We start from the raw sequence: 12,923 nt of genomic DNA on the forward strand, positions 1-12,923 counted from the left end.
ATTCATTGGTTGTCATTCACTCATTCATTCAGCAAAACTTTATTGAACATTCTTCAGTAAGACATTGTTTTATCAATATATATTAACTAAATGAGAAATCCTTGAGTTTATAGTCTAGTGGAGGATGGGACAGTGAATGTCATCAGGAGAATTTAGCTGTTAGAAATGGGTAGGTGTCTGTTGAGAAAATCCTGCACAATCTCTCACATTTCAGTCCATCTGTTAGGCAGAGACACCAACTACCTTTAATCCCACACAACTTTTCACTTGTACAAGAAACAGCCTTGAAACATAGAGACAGTGGCTCCTTGCATTTCTCTGAAACAGAAAACGTTAAGTCCAGGAAAGAAGAGTGTTCATGTAACATTTGAAGGCCAGCAAGTTGGCTGATGTGGGTGGAGTTTAGTGAGGGAAGAAGACAGGAGTTGAAGATAAGCCAGAGAGCCAGTGGGGCCATGGGGTCTGTGTCATGTGGGTTTTTGAGAGGTCTTTATTCTGAGAGAAGTGGAGAATGATATTTTGGTTTTGAGCACAGTAGTTACATGAGCTGACATGTTTTCAAAAAAAATCACTCTGGTTGTTATGTTTAGAAGAAAAAGAGTAAAAAGGGCCCTTTTTTAGGACTCTACAGGAATTTAGGTGAGAGGTAATGTTGGCTGGAACCACAGAAGGAGCAGTAAAGATGGCCAGAGGTATTGGAATAGGAACTTATTTTAGGGGCAGCATTAACTAGACTGCTAACATGTTGGACATATGGTGAAAGGTAAAGGGGAATCAAAGTTGAGTCCATGTGTTTGTGTTTAAGTAACAGGAAATGCAGATGCCATTTGCTCAGATGGAGACAATTCGGGGAATCTCATTTTTGTGGGAAGATCATGAGTTCAGTTATAGAAACTCATCTTTCAAATGCCTTTAGGTATCCAAGTGAAGATGTGTGCATAGAATTGGACATGCAAATCAATTACAGAAAAGTTTTAGACAAAATATTCATATCTGAAAATTGTTAAATATAGTCTCTTAAAACCATGTAACTAACCAGTCAGAGATATTACATTATACAGTGAGTGGTGTGGACAGGATAGTCAAGCTTCATGAGAAATAAGCATTAAGAAAATCCTTAAAAAAAAAAAACACCCCAAAACTGAAGGAACCAGCAAAAGAGGCTGAAAAGGATCAGTGAGTGAAGTAGGAGGGACTGTTCTTACAAGGCATGTGAAGTAAGTGTTTGAAGGAGAAAAGAGTCCAGTGCTTTCAATGGGTCAAGTAAAAGAAGATTGAAAATGCACCACTGGATTCAGCAGTTAACCTTGGCAGGATCAAGTGCAGCTTTGATAGAGTAGTGAAGGCAAACCCTGAGTAAAGTTGGTTCAAGAAATGATGTGAAGAGACCAATGTGGAACAGAGTATACACAGTTTTCAAAGACTTTGCTTTAATGAGGACCATGGAATCAGTCAGTCACTATGGAATAAAGTGCAATCAAGAATCAAGGCTCCTGTGCTTGGGGAGATGACCACCTGCCTCTGAGGTCAGAGGAACATTCCAGTAAAGGGTAAAACTCATGATGCAGCAGATGGAGGTGGGGCTGACTTGAACCACATCTGTCTTAGTTAACGCTGCTGTTATAACAAATGACCAAAAACTTTGTGCTTTGAAACAACACCAAGGTATTCATTTATATATCTGGAGGTCACAAATTCAAAATACAGTTCTGAGGTCTAAAATCAAAGTGCCAGCAGGCTTGTGGTATTTTCTGGAGTTTGTAGGGGAAATCCATTTTGTTGCTTTATCCAGCTCCTAGAGAACAGGTCTTGGGTTGTTGGAAGAGTGTGTTTGCTAAGAATATAGCGTTCTCTTGGTAATATTCTGTTATCCTTTGCCCTGCTACATTTGTACCCCAAGGCCAAACTTTCCCATTACTCCGGGTATCTCCTGACTTTCTACTTGTGCATTCCAGTCCCCTATGATGAAAAGGACGTCTTTTTTTTTGGTGTTAGATCTAGAAGTTCTTGTAGGTCCTCATAGAACGTTCATCTTCAGCTTCTCCTGCATTTGTGGTTGGGGCATAGACTTAGATTACTGTGATATTGAATGGTTTACCTTGGAAGTGGATTGAGTACCTTGTCATTTTGAGATTTCACCTAAGTACTGCATTTTGGATTCTTTTGTTGACTATGAGGGTTACTCCATTTCTTCTATGGGATGCTTCCCTACACTAGTTGATATAATCATCATCTGAATTAAATTCACCCATTCCCATCTATTTTAGTTCACTGATTCCTAAAAAATCCATATTCACTCCTGCTATCTTCTGTTTGACTAAATCCAATTTACCTAGATTCATGGTCCTAATGTTCCAGGTTCCTATGCAATACTGTTCTTTAAAGCATCAGACTTTACTTTCACCACCAGACACATCCAGAGCTGGGTGTCATTTCCTCTTTGGCTCAGCCTCATCATTCTTTCAGGTTGTATTTCTCCACTCTTCCCTAGCATATAACATATTGGACACCTACTGTCCTGGCAGAGTCATCTCTCAGGGTCGTATCTTTTTTGCTTTTTCCTACTGTTCATGGGGTTCTCAAGGCAAGAATTCTAAGTGGTTTGCTATTCCCTTCTCTAGTGAGCCAAGTTTTGTTGGAACTCTCCACCATGACTCATCCATCTTGGGGGCCATGTATGGCATGACTCATGAGTTGCACAAGGCTGTGATCCATGTGATTATTTTTGTTACTTTTCTATGATTGTGGTTTTCATTTTGGAGGTCATGGGATTGAAATTCTTGCTCCTTCTGTCTGCCTTGTGATGGATGAGGATAAGAGGCTACCTGATGGGAGGGACTGGCTGTGGGGGAAACTGAGTCTTGCTCTGGTGGGCAGGGCCATGTTCAGTAAATCTTTTATCCAATTCTTTGCTAATGGGTGGGACTGTGGTTCCTCCCTGTAGTAGGGAAAATTACTAGGCCATTCAGGCATGACCTAAATCAAATCCCTTATGATTATACAGTGAAAGTGACAAATAGATTCAAGAGATTAGATCTGATCCAGAGTGCCTGAAGAACTGTGGATGGAGGTTCATAATATTGTACAGTAGGCAGTGACTGAAACCATCCCCAAGAAAAAGAAATGCAAGAAGACAAAATGGTTGTCTGAGGAGGCCTTACAAATCCCTGAGAAAAGAAGAGAAGTGAAAGGCAAAAGAGAAAGGGAAATACATAGGCAACTGAATGCAGAGTTCTGAAGAATAGCACAGAGAGATAAGAACACCTTCATAAGTGAACAAAGCAAAGAGATAGATTAAAACTATATAATGAGAAAGACTAGAGATCTCTTCAAGAAAATTAGAGATACCAAGGGAACATTTCATGTGAAGATGACCACAGAAAGGACAGAAACTGTAAAGATCTAACATGCTATGCTAAGTCTCTTCAGTCGTGTCCGACTCTGTGTGACCCCATAGACGGCAGCTCACCAGGCTATTCTCCAGGCAAGAATACTGGAGTGGGTTGCCATTTCCTTCTCCAATGCATGAAAGAGAAAAGTGAAAGTGAAGTCGCTCAGTCATGTCGGACTCTTAGTGACCCCATGGACTTCAGCCCACCAGGCTTCTCTGTCCATGGATTTTCCAGGCAAGAGTACTGGAGTGGGGTGCCATTGTCTTCTCCAAGATCTAACATAAGCAGAGTAAATTAAGAAAAAAGTGGCAAAAATACACAGCAAAATGTACAAAAAAGGTTCTAATGACCTGGATAACCAGGGTGGTATGTTCAATCACCTAGAGCCAGACATCCTGGAGTGTGAAGTCAAGTGGGCCTTAGGAAGCATTACTATGAACAAAGCTATTGGAGGTGAAGAATTTCCAGCCAAGTTATTTCAAATGCTAAGGGATGATGTTGTTAAAGTGTTGCACTCAATATGGCAGCTAATTTGGAAAACTCAGCAGTGGAAAAAGTCAGCTTTCTTTCCAATCCCAAAGAATGGCAGTGCCAAGTAATGTTCAAACTGTTACATAAGTGTGCTCATCTCACAGGCTACCAAAGTAATGCTCAAAATCCTTCTAGTTAAGCTTCAATAGCAGATATACGAGCTGGATTTGGAAAAGGCAGAGGAACCAGAGATCAAATTGCCAACATCCATTTGATCACAGAAAATGCAAAAGAATTCCTGAAAAACATCTACTCTGCTTTATTGACTAGGCTCATGCCTTTGACAGTATGGATCACAACAAATTGTGGATACATCTTAAAGAGTTGGCAATACCAGACCACCTTACCTGCCTCCTGAGAAACCTGTATGCAGGCCAAGAAGCAACAGTTAGAATTGGATATGGAATGACAGAGGGGTTCAAAATTGGGAAACAGGCACATCAAGGCTGTATATGGTCAGCATGCTTATCTATATTACATGCAGAGTACATCCTACAACATGCCAAGCTGGATAAATCACAACCTGGAAACAAGATTTGGGGAGAAATATCAGTAACCTCATGTATGCAGATGATGCCACCCTTATGGCAGAAAGGCAAGAGGAACTAAAGAGCCTTTTGATGTAGGTGAAATAGAGTGAAAAAGCCAACTTGAAACTCAACATTAAAAAAACTAAGATCACAGCATCTGGTCCCATCACTTCATGGCAAATAGACGGGGAAACAATGGAAACAACGACAGATTTTATTTTCTTGGGCTCCAAAATCACTGAGGATGCTGACCTTAAAATTAAAAACTCCTTGGGAGAAAAACTATGACAAACCTGGGCAGCATATTAAAAAGGAGAGAGATCATTTTTCCGACAAAGTTCTGTGTAGTCAAAGCTCTGTTTTTTCCAGTAGTCATGTACTGATGTGAGTTGGACCATAAAGAAGACTGAGTGCTGAAGAATTGATGTTTTCAAACTGTGATGCCAGATAAGGCTCTTGAGAGTCCCTTGGACAGCAAGGGAATCAAACCAGTCAATCCTAAAGGAAATCAACACTGAATATTCATTGGAAGGACTAATGCTAAAGCTGAAGCTCCAATACTTTGGTCATCTGACCAGAAGAGGCAACTCATTGAAATAGACCCTGATGCTGGGAATGATTAAGAAAATGAGGAGAAGACGGTGACAGAGGATGAGATGGTTAGATGGCATCAACAACTCGATGGATATGAGTTTGAGCAAACTCTGGGAGCCAGTGAGGGGTAGAAGTGTCTGGCATGCTGCAGTCCATGCTGTGGTAGAGTTGGACATCACTGAGGGACTGAACAGCAGGAGAACACTCCGTTCTTGGTCTTGTAGACTCTCCCGCCATCTCAGAGACAGTGCATAGTGTCTTCTAGTCTCTTATCTAATGCTCCTGTCTTCCCACCTATCTTTGACTACAACCCTCCCAGGTCCCACATGTAAGGACTTTGTGATTACACCAGGGTGACCCAGGTAATCCAGGAACCTTCCCGTCTCATGATTTTAATCACCTTTGCTAAGTAGTTCCCCAATCAGTTTCAGAACTTGTGCCCTCTGCAGTGGAAGCACAGAATCCTCACCACTGGACCACCAGGGAAGTCCCAGGTTGAGAAAATTTTAGCCATATTTTCATTAGATACATTTTCTTCCCCTTTTCCTCTCTCTTCTCTTTCTGGAACCCCTATCATGTGAATGTTAGTATGTTCTATTTTGTAGTTAGAATAACATTCTTATTACTGTTCTGAATTCTGGTAAATTATTAATATCTATCTTATTAGCAGATTTTTTCCCATTGTTTCATTTGAAACAGATTTCTCTGTCTTCTTATTTTGCTTAACATCCTCTGTCTCTATGAAATTAGGTGAAAAAGTTACCTGTCCTGGTTTTGCGGGGCTGTCCTTTTGTGGACGTGTCCCTGTGCAGTCTGTGTGCCCAGAGGCTTTGCGGGCAGAACTCAAGCTGAGGTGGGCAGGGTGACCCTTTCCTAGGGCCTGCTGGCAACTGTCACCTCGGTGGGAGGGGGAGGGGAAGACTAGAGCCAGAGCCCAGTGTGAGCAAAGGCTTCTCCTGTGCTCAGTGGCTGTCCCCACCCAACTGGGCCAGGTGGGTCCCAAGATGCTGGAGCAGAACTCTGAGGGTTGGGTCCAGACTGGTTCCACCCCATGCAAGTGTGCACCCACCTCCTCCACTCTGGCACCTTTGCCCCAGAGGGTGGCAGAGCTGGAGGGAGGCATGCTGGAGCAGCCCCTGGTGCGGGTGGCCGTGCCTGTGGTGCAGCCCTGGCACACCATCAGAGCCCCAGACCCGGCTCCTCGGGCCCGTCTGGCCTCCCTGCCCCATCCAGATATGTGTGTGTTCCTGTATGTTCATAATTGGCTACCTGAAACAGCAGGCAAATACTCACTCTTGATAGATCTTGTTCCTTGTCCTGCTGGCTTTCACTAGTTTGCCTGGCATTCTCCTTGTCTTTGTTTCATCCCAACAGGAAAGCTAAGGGTGACTCAGTTCATTTCTGAGTCAGCATCTTGCCTGGCCCATGGGTGGCTTTCTGAGTCCAGTGAATTTATGACTGTTTTTGAATGCCCTATGGCTTCCAAATCCACACCCCAGTTCTACTCAGGGTTTTATCAATACATGGTCCAGTCTATGGCTTCACCCTTATTCCTTTGTCCTTGGTTCTGTGTGTGTATATATAGTTCCCCTGCAGCTGCAATAGCCATTCCAGCTGCTCTTCAGTTTAAGCTTAGAGTTAACTGAAACAGGCACCAGTCCCCAGAAAGCCCCCAAGTTGGTTGGAACATTGCACAGTTGGTTTTCTTTGATCACTCTGGATTCAGGGAAGCAACTGGGGGCTGATCAAGATTGCACTGTCCCAGGCAGGAGGAGGGTGCAGGTGAGTAATACACGAGGAAATTTCCTACCATTCTGTTCTTGATTTTTCCTAATTGTGTGTTCACTTTGTTGCTGTAGATCTTTGAGTGTTTTCCAGAGATCTTAGGAGGTTTTGCAGCTGCTTTCTCTTTCATTTCTTGCCTTTCCAAGGGAGAATTCACCATTTTGCAACTTCACCATTTTGCTGACATCACTATATATGTTAAATTTTGTTTAACTTCACCACACCCCCATATATCAGTGCATCACAATTTCCCTTACTCTTTCCAAATGTGTTATAATTTATGTACCTTATGCAGGAGACTCGGGTTCGATCCCTGGGTCAGGAAGATCCCCTGGCGAAGGAAATAGCAAACTACTCCAGAATTTTTACCTGGAAAATCCCATGGCTGGAGGAGCCTGGTGGGCTACACCCCATGGGGTCGCAAAGAGTTGGACATGACTGAGCGACTAACACACATGTAGTTTATTGGGTTTTCTCTTATGAATAATGTTCAACAAGTTAGTAAATTATGTAAAGTATGTATCAGTTACATTATGAAAGTACTCTGGGTGTGTGCTGAGCTGTTTTAGTCCCATCTGACTCTTTGCAACCCCATGGACTGCAGCCCACCAGACTCCTCTGTTCATGGGATTCCCCAGGCAAGAATATTGGAGTGGGTTGCCATGCCCTCCTTCAGGGGATCTTCCCAACCCAGGGATTGAACCCAGTGATAGAAACTGTACATCTCCTTCTTTGGCAGGAAGGTTCTTTACCACTAGGGCCACCTGGAAAGCAAGTGTACTCTAAAGGTTACATAACTAAGTACAACATAGAAACACTCAGAGTCTCTTTGCACACTGCACATGGTATCCTAAAGCTATTAATAATTAACCTCTGATAAATACTTTTCCAAAATGTCTGGTTGAGGTATCCTGTTCAGGATTTCACCACTGTCAAGTCTGTAAAGCAAAATAAGTTTGCTGGTGGGAAATGTTAAAAGGAAAATTTACTTTCATTTGAAGTTTTGATTCTTTATTAAGGTATAACATTTTCAAAAATGCTGTTATCACTTTTATATTTTGTGGTGTGTGTATGTGTGCTGTTTGTACTGTAAGATAGTTGTTTCAGTTTATGTTTGATTGAGATTGGGCCTATAATAGGAAATAAAAAAGATTGGTGTGTGGAAATTTCTAGTTTAACTAATGGTCATTAATCACTCAGCTGATCTCAATTTATACAATACTTTAGGTTATACTGATAAAAAAAATCAAACAAGTTAACTCTCTGACTCCATGGGCATTAGATAATCACACTTCTACAATGCATCTGCTAACATTGGACAGTGCAGCTGGAGTGTTACCTTCTTGTTATTTATAACCTCTGAAGGCAGAAGAAAAATCAATCTGCTTACTCAGAGGAACAACAGGCAATGGATTCCAAAAGCCAGAAGGTGAAGCTTAATGATGGCCACTTCATTCCTGTCCTTGGATTTGGAACCTATGCACCTCCAGAGGTAACAGTAATGGTTTGGGGTTGAGATATAAATAGTAGTGGATGTGACATGAGCAGAAGGGACTTGGGTTGTCAAGCACTAAGTTCCTGTGTGACTCTGGGGGGTCATGTGGTTCCACTAGCCAGGTTAGAACATACCCTGTGAAAGGGGAGATAGCATCCAGTCTCCACTCTGCATCAGGGTCTGAGGCTGTGCTCACCTGCAGATTACTCTGGCTTTCCTTCCAGTTTCCATCTCTTTCCCAGATTGGCAGAAGAGGTGAGACTTGGCTGTGGAGAATACTTACTGTCAGCTGCTTTGCTTTAAGGATGATTGCAATGGTGGGGTTTCTCTGTAGATTTTATTAGTTCAAGAACTATTTCCTCCTTCCAAAAAGATATGACACAGAGAAGTTTTTAGGTGGAAGGTCCTGAAGATGAAGTGACTGAAAAATAATGGGAGAAAATTGTTTTTCTACTGTGGGGTGCCTGGTAGGTGCCAGGGCAGGAACACTCCAGCTGTGTTTTGCCCTGTGCTTCTGTTTCTGCTTGGAAACTTCTTCTGATGGCAACTATAGTATCATTTGAGGTGATGAGATGCAATCTTACAGGCCAGGTTTTGTAATGTATCTGTGTGTTTTGTAATATGTTTTTATTTAAGTATTGTTTTCAACACTGGGGTATAAAAGAGGAGCTGGTAGACAAGTCTCTATGCTGTAAACCAGAAAATCTGCTATCTATCTTGTGTTTATAGTATGTAGTTGTGACAATGGACTGGTCCTTAAACTTTGAGCCTCATGTTTTTCATCTATAAAACCGATGGAAATAGTTAGACACATTTTGGAAACAGAAGACAGTACTTTGTAGTACAAATTGGGGTGAGGGGAGGGAAGTGTCCAGGCTGTTACTGAAGCTCAGTGGGTTCATTCCTTGGTATACACAAATACCCGAGCATTTAAGATAATCCAGGACTAGCCCTAACAGAGAGAAGCTACACCAACTATCTCCCTCCTTGAAACAGGAATGAGTCTGAATCACATAAAAAGAAATAGAATATTATTCAATATTAAAAATGAAATTAATCCTGTCATTTACAACCACACAGATGAACTAACTTTAAGCTAAGTGTAATAAGCCATAAACAGAAAGACAATTACTGTATGATCTTATAGGTAAAATATAAAAAAGTGGAACTCATAGAAGAAAGAGTAGAGAATGGTGACCAGAAGGTGGTGATAAGTCTAGGAAAAATGAAAAGATGTTGGTCAAGGGTACAAACTTTCAGTCCTAAGATGAATAAAGTCTGAACACCTGATGTATAGCATGGTGATTATAGTTAAAGATAATGGACTTTATCTTGAGATTTTGTAGAGACTAGAACTTAAATTTTCTTACAAACATGCCCTAAATTTAAGTATGTGAGGTGATGGATCTGTTGCCTAGGTTGATTGTGGTAATCATTAGCAATGTATGCTGCTGCTGCTGCTAAGTCGCTTTAGTCGTGTCTGACTCTGTGCGACCCCATAGACAGCAGCCCACCAGGCTTCCCCATCCCTGGGATTCTCCAGGCAAGAATACTGGAGTGGGTTGCCATTTCCTTCTCCAATGCATGAAAGTGAAAAGTGAAAGTGAAGTTGCTCAGTTGTGTCCGACTCTAGTGACCCCATGGACTGCAGCCTACCAGGCTCCTCGGTCCATGGGATTTTCCAGGCAAAAGTACTGGAGTGGGGTGCCATTGCCTTCTCCATTAGCAATATATACTTATATGAAAATATCACTTTATTCAATATACATGCTTTTATTTGTATTCTGTGTGGCTTCACTGGGAGACAGAAGTCTTAGAAGCTTTCACATGATTCTTGATGCTTTTACCAGGCATTTTACACCTTTGTTGATTTTGCCTCAAACATCTCACAGTATAAATCTTATCCATAACTACAACTTTATGCTGAGTCCTTTAGATCTTCCAGCAAATCACTGAACCTGGAGGTTGTCTTGGGGTCCTCTGAGGCCTGTGATCAACCATGGGCCATCTGGGATTGAAGGGTTCCTTGGTGCCCATTTAATCTCTGGCCAGGAACATTCAGAGAAACTGTCATGAGTTTATCACAACACTTGCAGAATGAACCAAAAACACAAAGAAATGCTGATTCTCAGGAAGATCAATCTTGCGCCTTAGCAATCTCTTGATCATGTAGATACTCAACTTCTACCTTGTTGCTTATGTAGGCTGCTAAGAGAGAAGCTCTGGAAATCACCAAATTTGCTATAGAGGTTGGGTTCCGCCATGTTGACTGTGCTCATGTGTACCAAAATGAAGAGCAAGTTGGTCAGGCCATTCGAAGCAAGATTGCAGATGGCACTGTGAAGAGAGAAGACATATTCTACACCTCAAAGGTGCTGTGTGTTGAGTGTGTGCACATGTGTCCAAGTGATTTTGCCCAGGTGACAATTATATAATAGGATCATTGTTCAGTGAATGATTGGTGAACTATTCTTACATACATTCCTGAAGTATTAGGGTTCCCTCATGGTTCAGTGGTTAAGAGTTGGTGCTTTAATGCCATGAGCCCAGATGTATCCTTGGTCAAGGTAGTAATATCCCACAAGCCAAGTGGTAAGGAAAAAAAGTTACCTAAAGTGTTATTAATACAACTTCCATTCTTTAACCTCTGCAGCTTTGGTTAACTTCCCTTCGACCAGAGTTGGTCCGACCAGCCTTGGAAAAATCACTGAAAAATCTTCAACTGGACTATGTTGATCTCTATATTATTCATATTCCAGTGGCTCTGAAGGTTAGAACTTTCTGTGATCACATCATTTGTATCTTGTGTTAGAATGTGCATCAACTTTCTTGGATGGTTGGATAAAGATTTTTCTTAGTAGGTTGAAGGGATGATTACACTAGAGTAGAATCCCCCAAATAATCATTTGTAATCATCTTTTTACTGAGTTTCTTGGAATCTCTTACAAGACTCCCAGGGAAAGGTATTAAATAATCTGAGTTTTTCTACCTGAAAAGCTTGAGAAATAAGCCAGTTATGCACACAGTCCTGGTTATGACTCTTGAGTCTCTGGGGATTTCATGAACCAAGAGTTTGGTGCATCTGTGGTGAGCATGACACTGCCTTACATTGAACATGATGACTTTATCTTGTCTTTCATCCTTTTAAGTTGAGCAGATTTGGTGGTGCTCCCTCTGGGTGTGTCTAAACCTCATGCCTTTATAGGGACTTGGAAGACCTTGCCTACACTCTTGCCTGTCTTCAGGATGATGTTTGTAAATTGCAGTTAGCCGATAAGAACGGTTTACTTAGAATTCTTGATTTCAAGTTATAGAAATCAACTCAAGTCATCTGTTGCAAAATCGCTTAGTGGATTATGTGGATGGCAAGTCCCAGTCACAGACAGATTTTAAGAGTTGCAGTACTCTTCAAAAATGTCTCTTAATTTCTATCCCTTATCATGGCTTTACTCATGGTATTATTTATGTTTACTGAACATTTTCCATTGGTAGCAAATATGGCCTTGGAGCAGTTCAAGGCTCATGGTCACGAATTTGAGAGCTTGTCTGGATCTTCCACATTCCATATCCACCTTAACTTGAGCCTTGCTGGTTCATATGCCTGCCCTATGGCATCTGATCCTCAGAGAGAAAAGAAAGTGATTGCAACATTTATGCTGGAAATAAAGTCCATATAACTTACTACCAGTTCTAGCTCAAGAGAGACATTTCAAAATAGACAAGTACAAGGAACAGACAAAATTCACAGAAATCACTGTGAGTCACTTTTAGGACCTAGAAAAATTGTATTTATTGCAACATATATTAAGTATAAGAGATTAGAATAAGCCTCCATCCTAAAGACACTGTTCACAACTCCACAAACAAGTCACTTTGCAGATATTAGTATCTAGAAACTTTAAATCTGTCTCATGGATGTTTAATTCCTGATGCCTGTCACCCTGGATAAAGGTTGGGAAATTATTTTGTGACATCTCTAAAATGCCTGCTTCTGTTCCAGCCAGGGGAGGAATTATTTCCAAAAGATGAAAATGGAAAACTGATATTTGACTCGGTGGATCTCTGTCTTACATGGGAGGTGAGTCCAGGGAGGAGAGAACCAGGAGAGGAGCCAGAAGAGGGGAACCTCCTTCATTTCTTCCACCTGTGAGAATGAGCTGTGGCCCATCAGACTCAGCAGTTCATGAATCTAAGGGTTGTGATGTTGAGGTTGTGGGGAGGAAACCATTGCTGAAATGTTCACAGAGAGGAACGAAGAGGGAGAATATGGGAGAGTGCAGACAGGTGTCTCTTTCCTTCCATGTGATGTCTTCTCTAGGGTTTTTCTAGGGAGGAGACAGTAATTCTTCCTGTGTCATGACTTTTTCCACTTTTTTCTTCTTGAAAATCAATGCTAATTCTTGATGGATGACGGTGATTACCGATGTTTCTCAGCATTTATTCTTGCTCTATCATTCCATGTAATTGTTCACCACCCCTCCTTTCCAGGCCCTGGAGAAGTGTAAGGATGCAGGGCTGACCAAGTCCATCGGGGTGTCCAACTTCAACCACAAGCAGCTGGAGAAGATCCTGAACAAGCCGGGGCTCCAATCATCG

At 41.7% G+C, this 12,923-nt stretch overlaps 1 protein-coding gene across 1 annotated transcript; it reads left to right on the top strand.

The window, feature by feature from the left end:
• Window positions 1-8,200: 8,200 nt before the first annotated feature.
• Window positions 8,201-12,914, top strand: LOC112441538 (dihydrodiol dehydrogenase 3-like; the record flags this gene model as incomplete). Its single annotated transcript, XM_025001352.2, has 5 exons — window positions 8,201-8,324; window positions 10,532-10,699; window positions 10,981-11,097; window positions 12,328-12,405; window positions 12,816-12,914. Coding segments are annotated over exons 1-5 (546 nt in total), but the record flags the coding sequence as incomplete, so codon positions are not given.
• Between the last annotated feature and the right edge of the window lie 9 nt (window positions 12,915-12,923).

Source organism: Bos taurus, chromosome 13, assembly GCF_002263795.3.
Source record: "Bos taurus isolate L1 Dominette 01449 registration number 42190680 breed Hereford chromosome 13, ARS-UCD2.0, whole genome shotgun sequence".
Taxonomy (NCBI): Eukaryota; Metazoa; Chordata; class Mammalia; order Artiodactyla; family Bovidae; genus Bos; species Bos taurus.